The sequence below is a fragment of the Dunckerocampus dactyliophorus genome, chromosome 16, assembly GCF_027744805.1.
Source record: "Dunckerocampus dactyliophorus isolate RoL2022-P2 chromosome 16, RoL_Ddac_1.1, whole genome shotgun sequence".
Taxonomy (NCBI): domain Eukaryota; kingdom Metazoa; phylum Chordata; class Actinopteri; order Syngnathiformes; family Syngnathidae; genus Dunckerocampus; species Dunckerocampus dactyliophorus.
The window spans coordinates 20,527,612-20,547,369 of record NC_072834.1 but is presented as its reverse complement, the minus strand read 5'-3'; the positions used below and the strand labels follow the sequence as shown (position 1 = coordinate 20,547,369).

General features: G+C 44.4%; 2 protein-coding genes across 10 annotated transcripts in view; one reads left to right on the top strand and one right to left on the bottom strand.

Moving 5' to 3' along the window:
- acsl6 (acyl-CoA synthetase long chain family member 6) overlaps window positions 1-9,460 on the top strand; it is a 28,982-nt gene extending 19,522 nt beyond the window's left edge. The window contains exons 12-21 of the mRNA XM_054754638.1: window positions 2,578-2,712; window positions 2,803-2,937; window positions 3,043-3,138; window positions 3,578-3,650; window positions 5,473-5,561; window positions 5,635-5,751; window positions 5,816-5,959; window positions 6,030-6,131; window positions 6,341-6,412; window positions 8,546-9,460. Of these exons, the coding sequence (XP_054610613.1) occupies window positions 2,578-2,712; window positions 2,803-2,937; window positions 3,043-3,138; window positions 3,578-3,650; window positions 5,473-5,561; window positions 5,635-5,751; window positions 5,816-5,959; window positions 6,030-6,131; window positions 6,341-6,412; window positions 8,546-8,686 (1,104 nt within the window). The 3' untranslated portion in view covers window positions 8,687-9,460. The remainder of the gene's footprint in view (window positions 1-2,577; window positions 2,713-2,802; window positions 2,938-3,042; window positions 3,139-3,577; window positions 3,651-5,472; window positions 5,562-5,634; window positions 5,752-5,815; window positions 5,960-6,029; window positions 6,132-6,340; window positions 6,413-8,545) is intronic.
- A 3,177-nt stretch (window positions 9,461-12,637) lies between these two features.
- The window catches only part of rapgef6 (Rap guanine nucleotide exchange factor (GEF) 6), a 130,794-nt gene continuing 123,673 nt past the window's right edge, over window positions 12,638-19,758 (bottom strand). For 4 of the 9 annotated variants that reach the window (XM_054754989.1, XM_054754994.1, XM_054754995.1 and 1 more), the window contains 7 exons: window positions 19,055-19,228; window positions 18,819-18,965; window positions 18,630-18,749; window positions 18,085-18,334; window positions 16,924-17,447; window positions 16,346-16,660; window positions 12,638-14,853 (listed from right to left, as the gene is read on the bottom strand). In XM_054754989.1, coding sequence (XP_054610964.1) covers window positions 14,831-14,853; window positions 16,346-16,660; window positions 16,924-17,447; window positions 18,085-18,334; window positions 18,630-18,749; window positions 18,819-18,965; window positions 19,055-19,228 — 1,553 coding nt within the window. In that variant the 3' untranslated portion in view covers window positions 12,638-14,830. The remainder of the gene's footprint in view (window positions 14,854-16,345; window positions 16,661-16,923; window positions 17,448-18,084; window positions 18,335-18,629; window positions 18,750-18,818; window positions 18,966-19,054; window positions 19,229-19,758) is intronic. The other 5 variants (XM_054754991.1, XM_054754992.1, XM_054754990.1 and 2 more) reach the window with 2 other exon arrangements.

Below are 19,758 nucleotides of genomic sequence, written 5' to 3'. Positions count from 1 at the left end.
TGCGTGCGCGTGTCTTTGACTGTGCGCCTGACCCTGTTGAGTAACAGCCCTCCTGAGCGCTAACGTAATTGAATTCCACTTCCTTCAAAACAGGAGTGTCCAAAGTGCAACTCGCAGCTGTTTTATTAGATGCCCGCGGCACATTCTAAAAATATGAATTAAAAAGAAAACTTTTTAAAAAAAAAAACAGAAAAAATTTAAAAATCAGCAGTCATTTTATAAGAATAAAGTCAAAATATTAAGAGAAAAAAATTGTAATCCAACAAGAAAAAGTGACATTTTTACAGGAAAATAAGGCTGTAATATTATTAGGAAAGATAATGTCATTTTAGTGGCATGAATTGAACTGTTAACGTTTTTTTTAAGTTGTAATATTGTGAGAAACAAACCAAACAAAAAATGCATTTGTAATTTTTTCAAAATTTGTTTTCACAAAAAAGTGAGGAGAATAAATTCATAATTACGAGAAAAAAACTTAGAAGAATAAACTTGAAAAAGTTGGACAATTAAAAAAAACAACAGCAGAAATGAAAAAAAAACAGCTGTAATTTTACAAGAATAATGTCAAAGTATTGAAAGAAAAAAGTCATGTTCTAATGAGGAAAAAAAAGTCGCAATTTTATGAGAATAAACTATAAAAGAAATTATATAAAAATTATTATTTTAATAATTTAGAGTTGAAATGTTAAAGACAAAATACCTAGTTATTTTTAAAGTCGTAATATTATGAGAAATAAGTCATTTTTGGAAAATTAGGTTGGGGAAAAAGTTATATTATTTTGGGAATACAGACATAATTACAAGAAAAAAATGTACAAGAAGTTGGAACAGTTGCAAAATTTTAATAAAACAGCAGAAATGGAAAAAAAACAGCTGCAATTTTACGAGAATAAAGTCAAAACATGAAGAGAAAAAAGTTGAATTCTCATGAAAAGAAGTCACAATTTTATGAGAACAAACTCGTAATATATGAGGAAAAGTAATGTTATTTTTGGAGCCTAGAGTTGAAATAGTAAAGAAAAATAGCTTGGTTTTTTTACATTGTAATATTATGAGAAACAAACAAAACAAAATCAAGTTGTCGTTTTTAGGAAATGAGCTTGGGGAAAAAGTTTGAATATTATGGGAATAAAGTTAAAATAATACCAGAAAAAAATGTAAGAAGAAAGTTGAAATATTTGTGTGTTTTTTTTAAATAACAGCAAGAATGGGGGAAAGAAAGAGCAAAGAGTGAAGTTGATATTAACTCATTCAATCCCAGCCATTTTTCAAAAGACAACCCCTTCAGTACCGTCCATTTTAGACAATTTTGACAGCTTTTTAAAGGCACACAGAATATTGTGTTCTATGGCTATACAATATAAACCTACCAAAAGAAAGATTAGACTCTCATCTTTTTCTGTTCTTTAGTAACCAGCAGTAGAACGTAGGTAGGTTTCAGGAAAATATCAATTTAAAATATCAACAAGCTTGAAATGTATCTTTTCACAAAAAGCATAACTTCCACTTTGACACAAACATTTTTTGCTTTTTGAGACTGCTCAAATATCTAAACAACTATATCACAACATAACACAAAAAAGAGTTGTTTTACGTCAAAATAACAATTTATTTCCAATGATAACGCCATGAACTATTTACAGTTTTCACATTTGGTAGTAAAATGTGTGTGTGCATGTGTGCGCACGCGTGTGCATGCATTAAAATTTTGCTACAATGTGTAACCTTCTGCATCCTACACTCCTCCATTTTCTTCCACTTCCTCCTTGCTTTTGAGTGTGTTTTTACATGCAAAAGAGCAATGCTGAGCTCTAATCAAATGCATTTCTGCCACCTTGTTACCATTTTTAGGACTTAAAACTGCTCTAAACGTGACATCAATTAGTCTGCGGTTGCGTCATCAACTCTTTTTGCCTCTCGCGCAAAAAGAATGTAAAAGACGTATAAACATGTCTTTGGGATAGGGCGTTCACGTTTATAAAAACATAAATACGTCTTTGGTACTGAATGAGTTAATTATAGGCTTTTTCACCGACATGACAAAGCTGAAATGCACTTTTTAAAAAAAAAAATATAACTTCTTAGCATATCTACATGTGTTGCTTTACAAAAAAAAAAGTCATTTTTACTATGTGGCCCTCTGGAAAAACCTTTGGACACCCCTGTTGTAAAGGCTTTGAGACCAGTATGGTCCAGGGGTCTTCAACTGGCGGCCCACGGTCCAAATCCCGGGTCTGAGAATGACATCAGCGTTCACGTCAAAATTTGGTAGCACTGTGACATTTTTTCAGCAGATTCCTTGCTGTTTTTAAGAACCTCCTGCGAGTCAAAGATCCTCTAAATGGCAGGAGCATTGTGCTGTTTTTAAGGTCTTACTGCAAAAATGTCAGCCAAAGATCCTTTATATGCTGGTAGCATTGTGCTGTTTTTACAGGTACAAAAGAAAAAATGGTGAGGTTGCCTACAGCCACACCTGTTGATGTTTTTTGACTGATAGGACAATGAGCTGTAGCGTTTGTGTTCATCCTGGTTTTCATCCTGTTAAGCTAACTGTGTTATTGCGTTGTGTGTCTCCAGTCGGTGGTGTACTGTCACGGGGGGCGGATAGGCTTCTACCAGGGCGACATCCGCCTCCTCCCCGACGACATGAAGGCCCTGCGCCCCACCATTTTCCCCGTGGTGCCTCGCCTGCTGAACCGCATGTACGACAAGGTGTGTTCAACAGCCTTCAACGTTTGACTAGGCTGGAAAAAAAACCAACAGGATGGTGAAGGTGTATTTTGGGGGCGGGGGGTTCTGCAGATCTTCAGCCAGGCCAACACGCCGTTGAAGCGTTGGCTGCTCAACTTTGCCGCCAAGAGAAAAGGCGCCGAGGTCAGCAGCGGCGTCATTCGCAGCGACAGCGTCTGGGACAAGATCTTCTTCAGCAAGATCCAGGTCAGATTCATTGGGTTCTGCGTGCCGGAAGCAAGTCCAACCAAGTCCAGTGGTGGAAAAGAACGAGTCAATCAAACGTTTCACATTTCCTTTGTGCTGCTGCAGGCCAGCCTGGGTGGGAGACTGAGGATGATCATAACAGGAGCAGCTCCGACATCACCGACTGTGCTCGGATTCCTCAGAGCAGCTCTGGGATGCCAGGTCTCACACACACACAAACACACACGCACCTGTATCATTACAGTGGTGTCCATTCCATACCGCTAGGAATTGACACCATACTGCAACCCAAGTCACAAGTTTAGTGACACCTAGTGAGCAGTGCAGAATACTACATACTATATCATCACAAGGTCTTTGAATGCATCTTCTGAATGTCTTATATTTGTGTTTTACTTCATTTAGGCAAAAAAAAAAGTAAAATTTGCTTAAATATGTATTTTTTTCCCCCACTAATAATAGGCCGTATTCATCCATGGAACAGCATGATTTATGATTATATTTTTGAAAATTTGTTCTGGGGTCAAACTGCAGCCGTCTTAAGCTTTGAGTTCATGTTTGAAATCAATGAACCCGTGGTTCCTAATAAAAAGAAGAAAGCACAAAGAGAGTCAGTACTGACCCACAGTGCCCCCTGCAGGTGTACGAGGCGTACGGGCAGACGGAGTGCACAGCAGGCTGCACTTTCACCACACCTGGAGACTGGACGCCAGGTGAGAGATTTCTTAAGCAGCATCAGCGTGATCCTTATCAGCGTCTGTCTCGGTTCAAAGGTCTGAAAGCAATAACAAAAAATAAACTATAAAGGGTGGTGACGTAGACGGCCGCAATAAAGTCTGCAGAACAGGATTCTTGATGCATGCCAATATTGAGCTCAGAGTTGTTGGGTGACATTATTTCAGCAGAGATGTCTCACTCCTCTGTTTATCTGCTGTGCTGCCTTTTCAGTTTCTTTTGATTCCGAATATGAAAGCATTTTTTCATCTCGTCATGTTGACTGTAATTGCTGTTTCTAATATTTTGACCGCTTGGCTCTGGCGTTCGTTTGTTGAGCTGTACCTAATGTTGTGGTCACGATATTAATGATGACATAAGCGTTTATCTTGATGTACTACATTTGGATTTTTTCTAGTTGTTGATCATGATACACACCTATGACCTTTGAACTTTGATTAGTGAGGAATAAACTTGATGAGGGAGTTACGTGCAGTCGCCTGCCAGCACATTGAAGTCGAGCATCACCCCCAGCTGGTCGCTTCCGGTATTACATTCAACAAGCCATAACCTCCTGTAAAAACACCACTTAAAGATCCTCTATATCAGTGGTTCCCAACCCCCGGGCCACGGCCCGGTACCGGGCTGCACAGAAAAAAAAATAATTTCCATTATTTAATTTGTTATGTTTTATTTTGAAAAGTGGCCGGATTCTCTCTGTTACATCCGTCTCACTTGACGCATGTCCATTGTGCGTGTGCTAACTTTATCTCATGCCGCACAGATAGACTACTACTGTATTTTTTACCATTTTTCTTTCACCTCATATTTGATGTCAAATGCTGATACTATGTGGGAATGCAAAAAGGTAAGTTTTGATGACTTATTGAGTGCTAATGTGCACATTTGTCTCAAGTTAATTCATGCTAGCGATGTAATAATCTTTCTGGAAAAACTTGTCTGGAACTTGAACTGGTGGATGGTGGGTCGGCATTCATTTTGTGCTTTTAATTTGATGTTATTCATGTCTTAGTTTTACACAATACATCATAAATAAGATAAATTAGATCGCTATAATGTACGAACCCCGCCTCCGGTTCGCGGGAGATTTGTGGGAACACAAGCCGGTCCGCGGGTCAAAAAAGGTTGGGGACCACTGCTCTATATGACAGGAGCTTGCAAAGCCTGCAAAGAAACACTAGTCAAAGATCCTCTCTATGGCACGAATGCTTTGGTGTTTCTAAAAAGCCACTGCAAAAATCTTAATCAAAGATCCCCTTTTGGACAGGAGCGCTTTGCCATTTTGAAGAACTTAGTGCTTGTCAAAGATCCTATATATACGACAGGAATGCTTTGCTGTTTGGAAGGACCTACTGCTAGTCAAAGATCCTATATATATGACAGGAATGCTTTGCAGTTTTTAAGAACCTACTGCTAGTCAAAGATCCTCTATATGACAGGAGCGTTCTGCTGTTTTTAAAGGCCTCCTGCAAAGAAACACTCATCAAAGAGCTTCTCTATATGACAGGAGTGCTTTGCCTTTTTTGAGGAGGAACGCTTTGCTGTTTTGAAGGACCTACTCGGAGTCAAAGATCCTCTATGTGAGAGGAGCATTTTGCTGTTTTTTCGGACCTAAAGCAAACTTGCTGCGTGTTTTTAGGGATGATTGTTGGTCTCTGCCAAGGTTTGAAGTGAAGTCCCAGGCGGGCGTGTGCGATGTGGTCTGGCCCGTGGGGCGCCAGCGGAGTAGCACAGGAAGAAAGCGTCAGCTTCTAATGATTATTTTGTTCTTGTTGTGCTTTTTAACAATGAATAATAAAGGCCACGTGGGGGCGCCGCTGCCTTGCAACCTCATCAAGCTGGTGGACGTTCCTGACAAGAACTACTTTGCCTCCAAAGGGGAGGGGGAGGTGAGTGTGGAGACGTGCGCAGTGACACTTTCCCGACGTAAGGTACAACCCTAACCTCCCCCCACCCACGCAGGTGTGCGTGAAGGGACCAAACGTGTTCAAGGGCTACCTCAAAGACCCCGAGAGGACGGCGGAGACGCTGGATGCGGACGGCTGGCTCCACACGGGCGACATCGGCAAATGGCTTCCCGTACGTTCCCCTGGTAACGCTGCCGTGTGACAATTTCAACTTCACTGACATCCTTTGTGGACAGAACGGCACGCTGAAAATCGTGGACAGGAAGAAGCACATCTTCAAGCTGGCGCAAGGCGAGTACATCTCCCCCGAGAAGATCGAGAACATCTACATCAGGAGTCAACCCGTGGCTCAACTCTACGTGCACGGCGACAGCCTCCAGGTGGGGGCGCCCTCGCCTGAAGCTTTGACCTTTTTTAGCCTTTCCCACTAAATACCCTCGCTCTGTGCAGTCCTGCTTGGTGGGGATTGTGGTGCCCGACCCCGAGGCCATGCCTGAGTGGGCCAAGAAGAAAGGAATCCTGGGCACCTACAAGGACCTCTGTAAAAACACGGTACGTTCAAGTGCACGCCTGCAGACAACCACCATGTAGCCTGCAAGTGGGTTATCAGAGTCTAGTGGCTCCATCTAGTGGGGAAGCTGCTGGATTACAGGTATACTACTACTACTACTACTACTACTACTAGTACTACTAGTACTAATACTAATACTACGACCACTTGTATGATAAACAGTGAATGACAGATGACTTTTTGTCAACAGGAACTTAAGAAGGCCATCCTGGAGGATTTGGTGCGTTTAGGCAAGGCCAGCTGTCTGCACTCCTTTGAGCAGGTAACGTGGAACAAGTCATCTATGGTTATCATCATCATTATACTTAATGTTATTATTAGAGTCACCATTATTACATTGTTATTATTGGAACAATCGCACTTCCTATTAGAAGAGTCGAAGCTACAACGCAAAAAATTGAGGTCGGGAGGACCGAATATCAGCTGGAGGAAAGGAACAACACCGAAAATACTCAGTTGCTTCCAATACAGCTGTTTAATTGCACCATATTAATCCCACATACGACACTCCCTCCCCCCGAACTAAACACTTCATACACTTCGCACTCCCTCAAACCCGTCAAGGAAAGCAAATCAACCATAAAAGTCAATCCTGGTGTATGACCCACAAAACTCCCTGTGACGTTTTGGCTATGCCGGGTTTTGGAATCCAATATACAGAGTCGAGAAAAGTCCTTAAACAAGAATTTATTCTCACAAAAGGTGTCCACTACGCGGCAAAATACAAAAAAGTACAACAAAGGGAAAAAGACAAAGTACAACAGAAAACTACCCGGATACCACAAGGGGATAAATAAGTAACCGAAAACGCTGCACAAAACGTGGGCAGGAAAAGTACAACTAAAGTCGCTGCTGGGTAATCAAGCAGGTAATTGTATTGTATTATATTGTATGTACTTTATTTATCCCACAGCGGGGAAATTTACTTGTTACAGCAGCAAGACAAGTAAAGAGAACAGTGTAAAGAAAGCATAGTGACTACAACATGGTTCAGGTGGTGCAGGTGTTGTAGAGCCTGACAGCGGTCGGTATGAAGGACCTGCGGAACCTCTCCTTCTTACACCGTGGGTGTAACAGTCTGCTGCTGAAGGAGCTGCTAAGGGAACCCACAGTGTCATGTAGCGGGTGAGAGGTGTTGTCCATGATGGATGTCAGCTTAGCCAACATCCTTCTCTCCCCCACTTCCTCCACGGAGTCCAGAGGACCGTCCAGGACAGAGCTAGCTCGCCTGATCAGTCTATTGATCCTGCTCCTGTCCCTGTCCGTGCTGCCCCCTCTCCAGCAGCCCTCAGCATAGAAGACAAAAGTAGACTTCCCACTGCAGGGAACCATGAGGAATAGTACAGCACTGTGACCAGAACACAACATAAGGGACTAGACCAGGGGTCACCAACGTTTTTCCTTGTGAGAGCTACTTTTACAAAATGAAAATGGCCAAGAGCTACTCATTTTTGTAACATTTATTTTCAGAGCTTATTTTAAACCCAAACAAAGCGAATATGCTTGTTTTACCAGAACATGAACAAAATGCTGGTGTCCACAACTCACATTTTATGTTTCAGAATACTTTTCTTTCTAGTGTTCTCTCATTATTAACTGAAGACCTGAATGAAAAGCAGGCTTGCGGGCACCTCATGTGGTCGTGGGGGGCTACCTGGTGCCCGCGGGCACCACGTTGGTGACCCCTGGACTAGAAGAGCAGGTAGTTGGCGCGAGGTTGACAACAATCTGGCAGCGTCTCTGAGTCTGGTTGCTGCTTAAGAAGGCTACTCTACTTGTCATCAGGTGTGTCCAATTAGCCCTCCTGCGGTCTCAGCCATGTGCTGCAACAAGAGCACACAAGAGGGCAGCATAGCAGCACACAGATCATGACACTCCCACTCTATTCCCCCCCCCCAAATGTCCCCAAAGTCACAAAAATAAGGGAAGGCAAAGCATAGTTCAATCATAGAAGTGAAAGCCGCAGTTCCACTCACGAATGCGCATCCACTCGTGAAATCCACCTGGCATCGTTCCTTGCGTCGAGTAGTCCACGGGCAAAAAGGTCATGTCCCTTCAGTCACTACCCAAAGTTCATGACCATACAGGTGAGGGTACGAACGTAGATCGACCGGTAAATTGAGAGCTTTGCCTTTCGGCTGAGCTCCCTCCTCCTCACAAAGCACCGATGCACCAATTCGCCTTTCTATCCCGCGTTCCATCGTTCCCTCACTCGTGAACAAGACCTCGAGGTACATAAACTCCTCCACTTGGGGCAGGATCTCCACCCACCAACCTTCTTCTGGTTTTAATAACCTACTGCAAACCCGCTAATCAAAGCTCCTGGATATGACGAGCGTGTGCAAAAAAACTTACGAATACTAACTCTATTCTTTTTTTTTATTCCAAACAAAAGGTGAAGAACATCTACATCCACAACGAGATGTTCTCCATCGAGAACGGCCTGCTGACGCCCACGCTGAAGGCCAAGCGGCCCGAGCTGAGGGAGTTCTTCAAGGAGAAGATCGAGCAGCTCTACAGCAGCATCTCCATGTGAGGGCCACCACCACGTATCCCCCTGCGGCATCTGGACACCAAAAAAACAAAAGAAAAAAAGCCACTTCCTGTGGGGCTGCTGTTGCGGAAGGTCGCTGATCAGAAACCAGCAGTAAAAAAAAATACATCTAAAAACAAACAACGTACGTTTGGAAAGTCCCGCTCCATTCATCCACATCGATGCCACCTCGAGCTGCACTTCATCAACGCCAGCCCCTGGCTACAAACTAAGGCCAGAAGTTGCGGACCTCCTGCCTTACGTGTGAGCGTCCGTGCTTTGGCCTGGAAGGAAGGCGGCGGTGACTCCCTGCAGCTCCCGCTGCTCTCTTTGACATCCTTTTTGCCCCAAGCGCCAGAACGAGGAAGGAAAAGACGACAAGCAGGCGTGCGCTTTGCTAACCATCAGCAAGCATTCACTTTACATCCTTTTCTTTTGACTCAAGTCACGTAGAAGCTTTTCAAGGCTGGTTGTGCTCCCAAAGCGTCACACCAGTGATGGATGGACGTACACCACATACGTACGTACATACATACGTACACCAGGACAGCGCCACACGTAGATGTTAGCGTGTTTATTACTCAGTGCTCTCAATCACTACCAGGATTTTGACTTGTACTCTTTTCATGCGTGTCTAGTGAGACCGATTGTACTTTCTTCTACTTTTTTTCTGCAGTCCAAAAAATCAGCACCATATCCTTGTAATAACCAGGGGCTGGGGAGGAGTTGGGGCACAAGGGGTCATGTAATAAAAAGACATTCTGGAATGACTTGAAAGTTGTGGCTCTTGTGTTTGTGCTGCTTTGTCTTCCATCCATACATCCATCCATCTTCTTCCGCTTGTCCGAGGTCGGGTCGTGGGGGCGGCAACCTAAGCAGGGAAGCCCAGACTTCCCTCTCCCCAGCTACTTCGTCCAGGCGGCCCGGTGGATCCTGAGGCGTTCCCAGGCCAGTCGAGACACAGTCTGTCCAACGTGTCCTGGGTCTTCCCTGAGGCCTCCAACTGGTCGGATGTACCCTGAACACCTCTGTACGGTTTGGCTTGCTGCAGTGAGCCCTGCGTCTTGACTTGCAGGTGGAGAAGGAGCAGACTGTGCAACTTAGCTAGCAGGGGAAGGAGCAGGCTTTGAGTCTTGGCGTGATAGTGGAGGACCAAGCTGTGCGTCTTGGCTTAATGCAGCGAGCCCTGCATCTTGACTTGCAGGAGGAGGGCAAAGCTGTGCATTTTGGTCAGCAGGAGGAGCGAACTGTTTAATTTTATACAGCAAGCCGACATAATATAGCCAACATAATATTACCCATTATAGTAGACATATTACCCAACATAGTACATGTTACTCAAATATAGCAGACATGACCCCAATATAGTAATCACCCAATAGACAATAATATTGCCCAAATATAGTAGACATATTAGCCAATAGAGTAGACATGTTACTCCAATACAGTAGACGTATTACCCAATATAGTAAAATTATTTATTTTTACTTCCAGTAATGCCTGCGGTGGCTAATGTAACATTATTGCCACCTAGTGGACAATGTAGAATACTACAGAGCATCACGTCTGAATGCTTGTGAATGCCTTCTATTTGTATATCACTTTAGTCATTTTGATGCTTGAAAACGCTTAATTTAGGCCAAAAATACGTAATATGCATTTTTTTAAATTAATAAGACGTACTCAACCATGAAACAGCCTAATTCATTCCTATTTATTGTGAGAGTGAAGCCACAGAAATTGAAGGGCAACGTGCGGAGGGTTGACTGTACGCACGAGCTCATGGAACTGTACCATTAAACTTTTCATTCCTGACTGGTTAAGTGGTACATGTTAAACAGGAAGCAGGAAGTGCAGAAAGTGGGGGCGTGGTGGTGAAAGTAGTGAGGTAGGTGTGGGTGGGGCAGAGGGAGAGGGGCGTTACATAAGTGCCAACACAGCCTTGATTGCGGCAGGGGGGGGCAAGAGCCGGTCTGCTGGGTGGGGGTGGGTCTAACATCAGAGTGCCAGCACGGCCGTGATGGCGGTTCACGTCACCCACAGGACACGGAGGGCATCTCGGTCCGCCACCCTGGACTAAAAAGACATCAAATGACAGTAATTACTCTCATTGATAAATACAGATACATTGTAAAACACCTACAACTGCATGATCTAGAAAACTCATTTTCGCTTTCTTTATTTTCACGACTATTTACATTGTAGATTATCAAAACCATGGCTGAACACACGTGGAATTATGTACTTAGCAAAAAAGTGTGAAATAACTCAATATAGCTTAAATTTTAGACGTTTTTTAGTTTTTGATAGCGCTGCAAACCCTTGGTGTTCTCTCAATGAGCGTCATGAGGCAGTCACCTGAAATGCTTTTCGCTTCACAGGTGTGCCTTTTCAGGGTTACTTTCTTGTCTTATTATTGGGTTGGGACCGTGAGGTCATACACACACACACACACACACACACCATTGTGTGTGTCCAAACCTTTGGCCTGTACTGTGTGTGTGTGTGTGTGTGTGCAAAAATTGTAATGTTTAGTGTAGCCTCAAACTTGTCCAACAGAAGAGCGTTTCAAAAGGCCAATTGGTTAGTGAAATGATAACCTATGATATACAATTATTTGTACTAGAATTTCTAATTAAAAAACAAAACATGATTTTAACAAAAATGTTTTATGTACAAGTACTATTATTACAAAAATATAAACGTTCAATGAATGATTTAGTACCACAATAGCGCACGAGAGGGCGCTGTTTCAAAAGGCCCGAAGAGGCCATCATATTTGTACGAGTTTTTCAAATGAAAAAAAAAACATGATAGCAAAACAAATATGGATCAATTCAAATAATTGGAACAGTAAAACTCTTAGTCATGTATTATTTCTTTGGGTGTCAAATGGTGCACGCACCAAACTTGCAAGACAAAATGCCTTCTTTAGGCCAACACGTGCCTTCTTTTCCAGCACTGAAAAAGTGGTGAATTAAATTTTCTTACCTACTGTATGACCAAGCACAAGAATCCCAGCACCGGAAGCTGGAAATGAAGTCTTTGCTTGACTAAAAAGACACTGATGGCACAGATTACGAAGTTTTTTTCTTTCACTCACACAAGTCACTGTGATGCAAAGGGAGGGGTGACGTCACAAAAAGATGAAATAAAAGCACACATGCTGCTAATTTGATTAAAATACAGTCAAGCACTCAAGCGAATTATATTCCAATTATATTTATATACTATACATTACATTTATATATTTGAATGATATTATAGATCATGATTGATATTAACAAATATACAGTAAAACAAGTCAAAAACTTATCAAAACAGGCCTGGTCCATAGCGCAACATAAAATGAAATATTACAGTGAAAATGAAACAAAAAATATCTTATTTCTATTCTATTTGATTTAGCTGGTCTTTTTTCCGAGCAGTGTTGAAAAGTGACAAAGCGAGACATGGAGAGGATTTTCTTACCGATGCTCCAGAACATTCCCAGGAGCAGAAGCATGAAACGAAGCAGCATCACGTTGTCCAAAGGATGTCGATAAGCCTTTTATACATCATCTTTTCTATGCTTATTGTGTTTTTTCATAGTCTCTGTGGCGATACCATCACGTGACCGAAAAGCAAATACTCTTCATGTTCCATCATTTGGTTGTCTTTTGTCTCAAAATGTATAACTAGATTTACATGGCATTAGGTATAAGAAAGTATTTGTTATATTTCTTTTAAAAATACGGAACAAGCTATTTGAATTTAAAAATGCTTTTCTTTTCCGTATAAAAACGATTTGAATGGCGTAACCATGTGATGCACTTCAAAGTAACGTTTTAAAAACACCTTCCAAACAAAATTAAAGCAGATGCAAATGAAAAATGCTGAAATAATCATGAGACATGATGAGAAGCAACTGTCACTATAAAGGAGTGTGCTTGTTCAACTACACCAACAACTGGAAACAAGAATGAAAATATTATTCTACACACCTATGGGTGTATAATCATTATTATTATGAATATTATTGGAGTGGATTCATGTCAGGGAGTGGAAATGTCTCAAAGGGAAGCTGAAGGCCCAACTTGCTACTACAACCTAGTAGTACAGTACTACTATCAGTTGAAGTACTTCCTAACATGTACTACATACAGAGACATTGATTTACAATTGATTTATGGTTTCTAATGGCGTCCCTGAGTGACATTACTACACAAATAAAAAAGGCTTTTGTTTTGGTGTGCACTGAAACAGGAAGTTGTGTTTAATCCATAGCAATCGTAAGAGCAAATAAGACACATGAAGGGCTTAAGGATTTTTATTCATTACTAATTCTAATTCATGAATCAGTAGACTTTGGAAGAGAAAAACAAATCTCCTTTTTGGTTTCCTTTAAAATCCTTTTTTTTTTTTTTTAAACACAACCTGTTAAAAACAGAAAATACAACAACTATGTACAAAAAATACATACAAAGCATAATGGAGTTTGTCTTTGTAAAAGACATAAAAAAACAGCAACCAGACGAGCGCCACTTTTAAGAAAAATGAAAACCTTTTGTGTCGCGACACTAAAAATAAAAAGCTTATTGTGCATTTCTGCTCGCATTTACTCGTCTTATTAAACAACATCTCATGGAACAACGAAAGGGCAAAAACAATGTTTGGACAACTGAGAAATCCTTTTTACAAGCTTTGTACAACACTTTCACGCCTACAGAAGATTAATACTGACATGTCCTTGACAAGATGACCAATAAAATAAAGCTGTGCAAAAACAACCACCAACAAAAAATGTTGAACTTAAAGCAACCTAAAAGGTGCCAATGAAGACCCGTGACAGGTTCAGGAGAGATTCAGGAGAGCCACAAGGGGTCTGGTGCCAAAATGATCTAGGAGACCGTCAAGGGTACCAGGATGCTCACCACGGGTACCAGGAAGCCCACCAAAGGGACCAGGACACCCATCGAGGGTACCAGAAGACCATCAAAGTGACTAGGAGACCATCAAGGGTACCCAACAATGGTATCAGAACACCCATCAAGGGTACCAGGGACCAGGACACCCATAATCAGGTGTCAATGTGGAAATCCAGGAGAAGTCTCGGTGACGAATGAGGTGTCCAGGAGACACTGACCCGCATGGGATCCCAGGAGACCAAACAGCAGTCGAAAAAGTCTAAGAGGGGAGATCCACAAGGAGTGTAGATGACAAATAATGTGTCCAGGTAAAAAAAAGGACTCAGACTGGAGTTAGGGAAGCCTAAGGGTTGCTTGAACCGGTCAAAAGAGACCCAGAAGGCCCACAAAGGGCCCAAGATAGGGGTGGGGGGCTCAATCAACCAAACTGTCCTGCAAACCAGCAACTAAAAAATAACTTAGCAGACCTTCCCTTTTCTGTTAGACACACACACACACACACACACACACACACACACACACACACACACACACATGCACACACACAGCAGTGACTGCACACCTAGACGAGGTGCTAGCAAAGATCAAAAAAATGTATCGGATTGTTGTTTTTTTTGTAACAATATATTCAAAAATATTCCTTTCCAGACGACTCCTGTCTGTCATCGATACATGACGGCTGATTTAAGGCAACAACCACTGCAAAATATAAGTTGATATCATATCCATTGATATCATATCCATTGATAGATTTAAATTAGCGCTTGAAGTCTTGCGAGTGATGCTAAGGAAGCAGACGGACGTAGAAGACCACTTAAAGCACAAATTGTCCTCTTTGAAATATACAAACATGGAATGACATTTCAATCAAACAGAGGGGTCAGGCAGGAATGGGCGGGGCTAGCGCTCTCGTCCAATCAACACTGTAAACACAACATGGCGTCTTTTTAAAAATCTATACCAAATAAACGCTCGTTCCAAAAGTCTAAAAGGTCCAGGAGGTAGCACGCTGCTAAGGTAGCTAGCATCACATGACCGCCATTTTGAAGAAGTGCTCAACACAAATGTGTCATGTGACCATTTCACCTCATGACAAATACAAAAAAAAAAAAAAGCTGCTCTTCACTCCTCGACGTGACACGTCTTTAAAACGTCTTTCGAGCCAGGCGGGTCACTTGATCACCACAAGAGGAAGCCGGACATCATCATGCCAGACGTGGAACTCACATGGTAGACTAGTCTACACCGCCGAAACGTGTTCATCTGGAATAGAGATGAAAAAAAAAGTCTTCAAAATAAAATACATGCATGTTTGCAAACCTGTCATAGCAAGAATCCTGTTCATTTTCAGCACGAAATGGTCGGGCAACAGTCGGATTGTTAGATCAAGAACCCAACTGGTGTAGATTAGTGTTTGCCATAAAACAAACTTTGTTCTACACTGACGCAAGTAGCCTATTTGTCTTTAGGGAGTATCTCACACTAATTTTTAGAGGCAGCTGCCGTCAAAGACACGTTTTTGGGCCACTGTTCTTCTCTCTGGCCACATCTTCCAGGCGAGGCGATCCCAGGCCAGCTGTGAGACAAAATCCCTTCAGTGCATCCCAGGTCTGCCCCTTTGTCGTCAGGCTTCTACCCTGAGACCTGGCCAACTTGGAAGACTCAAGTCCTGGCAGTCTGTTACATGCAGCGTTCTCTCTGTGCTTGTGCGGCTGAGAAAACCTCCCACTGGGGAAAAACAGCTATTTATGAACTATTCCCCCAGTTGACTGAACAAATATATTACATAGACGTTATATTAACCTTCGTTTTAAGTTGTGTCTTCACAGCACAGATTACCCCCCAAGACCAGTGCTATGGTGTCGGGTTTCAAAACAGAGCAGAGCAGCACAGCCGATGAGAGATGAGGGCAGCCGTCTTGCGCTGTTTCTGGCGGAGTTTTCAACTATAAAATGTTGATTTGGGGAGGAAAAACCCAGTGTAGAGCCGGTCTTGGTCGGTCCAGGCCCTCTCGAGGAGTTTGGCTCCAGAAACTGTGGGTCGAGGTGAGTGTAATTATGTCTAGCTGAAATACAATATCTCAACCTCTCGCACAATCTCAGGGTCTTTCCCCACCAGGGGGGTGATGTTTCGTGTCCCAAGAACCAGATTTGGCCACCAAAGACTAAGTCGTCCAGGCGCCCGTCTCCAACCACAATACGTAATGCACCGGACCCTTATGCTTGCCCCCGCAGGTGGTGGGTCTACAAGGGGCAGGGATCATGTGTGGATTCTTCGGATTGGGCCCGGCCGGGCCAAACGGCTGGAGGCCTGACCCCTGGGCCTGGCTCCAGGGTCAGGCCCCGGTGTCCCCCATCTTTTGTCATATGGTCTTCTCAATCAATCTGGACCTGTTTGCCTCGGGAGAGCCTACCAGCGCCATCTAGCCTCAGACAACATAGCTCCTGTCGCTCAGGCACTCAAACCCCTCCACCACAATAAGGTAGCAATTCACAGAGCAAGTAACCCATTTGTTTTACAGGAATATAAACCTATCTGGGTTTTTTGGTGAAAGGTGAAAAATGAACACATATGATGTCCTCTTAAAGGTATGGAAGAACCCTGTGCATTTTGGACGAAGATGTATCAATAGGTTCCATTTGTCAGTGAAAGAATCCTACTTCTTGATGTAAGATGTTTCTTCTATCTTATTAACAAGAGATTAGGGTTTGGATTACAGGGCAAAGCGTCGCAGTGAAGCGTGAAGGTGACGTACCCTCCTCGCTGTCCGTTGTCTCCTGTGCCGGGAGGTGGATGGCGGGCGACCCGCCGTGGTTGTGACCCCCGAGGGCCCTGCCGAGCCTCCGAGCTTCGGCCAGGCTGCCGGCAGCCGCGGGGCTCTGCAGGAGTTTACTCCTCTGCATGGCCACGCTGTAGTCTGGCGGTCTCAGGTGGGGGGGCCTGGGATGTGGAGCGCCCCCCAGCACCACGCAGTCTTTGAGGTCCCCCAGAGCCAGACCCTGGTAGCCTGGAGGGGTGGGAGGAGGGGCTCGGTAACGCTCATCCTTGGCGGGGGAGGTGATGCAGTAAACTGGATGGAGGGGGGCGGAGTTTCCCCAAACAAACAGAAAACAGGAGGGGAGTGGAGGGAAGGGGGGTGGGAGGGGTCAGAAGGAAATAATAAATGAAATGAAAAGTGAAAACTACACAAAAATAATGAACATGAAATGAATGAATGAATGATGGAGGCTCACACGCTAACAAACTAGCTAAAGTCAACCATGAGGAGGAGCTAACGTTACGCTTTCTAAGGGGAGGGGCCTACTTTCTATCACTCGCCGCCCGAGCCCTCACCTATCAGGCCCTTGTCTGTGCTCGACGTCACCGTTTTGTAGGCGGGGTCTGTGCTTTGCCCTCCCTCTTCATTGGTTGGCGAGGACAAAGACGGCTGCTCCGCAGCGGTCCTCCGCTTGACCGTCCCGTAATTTCCCTCGTAGGTGTCCGACAGTGACCCGGACGACGCCCAGCTCTGCCGCGACAGGCTGGCCAGCTCAACTGAGCCCAAGTCCGTAGCGGCGCGGCCAGCGGCGTCTGCCTCGACGGCGAATGAGGCCGGCTGCGTGGGTTTGAAGCCGCCCAGGTGGGGGAGGAGGGCCAGCGGGTGTCCGTGGATGCCGTGGTCCCAGGGGCGGCAGGAGGAGGGCGGGAGGCTCTGGAAAGAGTCGTGGGAGTTGGACGAGCAGGACGTCCAGCTGCCACGCCCGCTGTCGGCCACCGAGTCTAGGGAGGTGAGGTCGGGGGTCAACTCCTCCGTGGAGACGGACGCCGTGAAGTTGGAGGCTCGCGTCACGTAGCCTCGGGATGCCGCAGACGAAGTGCTACAGCGGAAATGACAAAAAAAGTTAACAGGACGTCCATAAATGCAAGGGTGCAACTCCCTGTTATTTGAGTATCAAAAACTAGAAATGCATGGGTGTAGACCACCATAACGTATCCCTTCAGGCAACTGTTAACAATAGTGTATATCAATAAAGCAATCATGTTTCAATCAGGTTAAAACGCTTCTATTCAGTTAACCTCACAGTTTCTTATAGTCGCCGGGCGTCTGCGCCACAAAACAAAATATCCGCCGGGGGCTCACATAGTTTTTTTCTGAAAAAAAAAGGATGAACAGCTGCAGCTGCAGGAAACCATCTGATGTATTTTTTTGTGAACGCCACAAGATGGCGGTATCAGCATCCGCCAGCTTTATCTAGCTCTGCATGCTCTTTAAAATGCTGCTACCCAGTTGTCGGTGTGAAAGTCATGCATGTTGCACATGTCATACTGTCGTTTACAATAAACTCATCAGCACTATTAATGCTGACTCAGCAGTTTGCTCCTTAGCGCTGATTCAACATTGGTTGTGTTGCTGCGGCATTGTACAATAAAATCAATAAATACTAACAACTCAAACAATAACGACACTGACAACATCGTACACGAAACGACAGGAAGTGCGCTGAGTTTGCTTACCTCGTGCTGGGCTGGCTGTAGTCGACGTTCAAGTGCGTCGCCGCCGCACTCTCGGGGGTCGGGGTGCCAACAGACGCGCCGCTGACAGACGCGGCGGCGGTCGTTCTGCCGCTGACGTTGTTGCTACAGCGCTCGTCAAGACCGGGGGCGGGCACAGAGTCGACGGAGCAGATGCTGGAGCGCGACGAGATCTCACTGTGGCTCGAGTCAGACAAGTTGTCTGCTTTGCCGGGAGGTAGCAGAGCATAACCTGTGCAGACGAAAGAAAAATTGTGAAAATTGCAGTGTTTGAAGTATGATGAGTATTCAGCATCCAGCAGCTTTATCTACTGTAGCTCTGCATGCGCTTTCAAATGTTGCTATTCAGCTGTTGGTATGAAAGTCATGCGTGTTATGTTTGTCGTAGTGTTTACAATCAACTCATAAGCGCTATTAATGCTGACTCAGCAGTGGGCTTCTTCGCGCTATTACAACATTGGTTGTTTTGCTGCAGTGTTGTGTAATATACTTGTCATCATCACAAGGACCCGCACACAGAGCCCCACCTATGCCGTAGCTCCGCAGGCTGACGGTGCTCGCCTTGGTGCTGGCGTCGCTGGTCAGTGACGACGAAGATCCTGACAGGTTCATTTGGCTGGAGGTCTGTGCTTTGGCCACGCCCCCCACTGGGAGGAGCAAAGCAGGAAGGCATGTCAGTCACAATTGAGGTGACATCCGCGACAAATACAACCAACCTTTGCGGGGCGAGCCCTGCGGCGACACGGTCGGGCTGGAGTGCAGGGAGGAGACCGTGGAGACGGTGTCATCTGAGGGTCTCTTGGAGCTCCACTCGTCTGCCGAGCTGACAGGGGGCTTCTTCACCACCTGGGGGGAACTCAAGTCTGGAGCGAGGAAACATAAACAGCACCAACGTGGATTCGATTGTGATTTTTTTCAAGCAAATCCTGAATGCTTCGAATCCGGCACTCACTGGGAGGGCCCACGTCTTTGGCAGTACTCTTCTTCCTCAGGGGGTTCAGCGGGACCTGCACCTGGAGGACTTGTGAAACCCTGTTCTGGGTCTTCCCCGAGGGCAGAGCCGACCGCAGGGACACAGGAGACATGTCCGACTTGGCAGACCGCCTGTCGCTCAGGTTCTTGGAAACTGCGAGGACAAAGGAAGCAATGTTGGACTTCCTTACGCATCTCAACACGGTACCTTTTAGAAAGGTACTTCCAGGTGCTATAAAAAGTGGTATAGTACAAATGTATTTTGGTACACACAACTTGACGTCAAACATATGGACCAAACTGCACCGCTTTATAGAAAGTGGTCTGTAGGTAGTATGCCAATCAATCGTACAGCACAGTTCCATTTTTTGGTACCCTTCACTACTTTTCACATACTGTATACCGTACCAAACTGGACCCAAATGCACTACAGGACTATTGGTAAGCCAGAGGAAGGGTGCCAGAAAGTGGAATAGTACACTTCACGTTTTTGGTAACCTTCACGACAATTGAATTGTAGAAAACCGTCTTTATACAATTTTTTGGGTTATCACTTGCAACATTTTGGGAAAATTTGGTTGGGGAAAAAATTATAATATTATGGAAATAAAGCCATAATATTATGGGATGAAATTTTATGAAGATTATTTAAGAAGAAAGTTGAATTAAAAATCAAACAGCAAA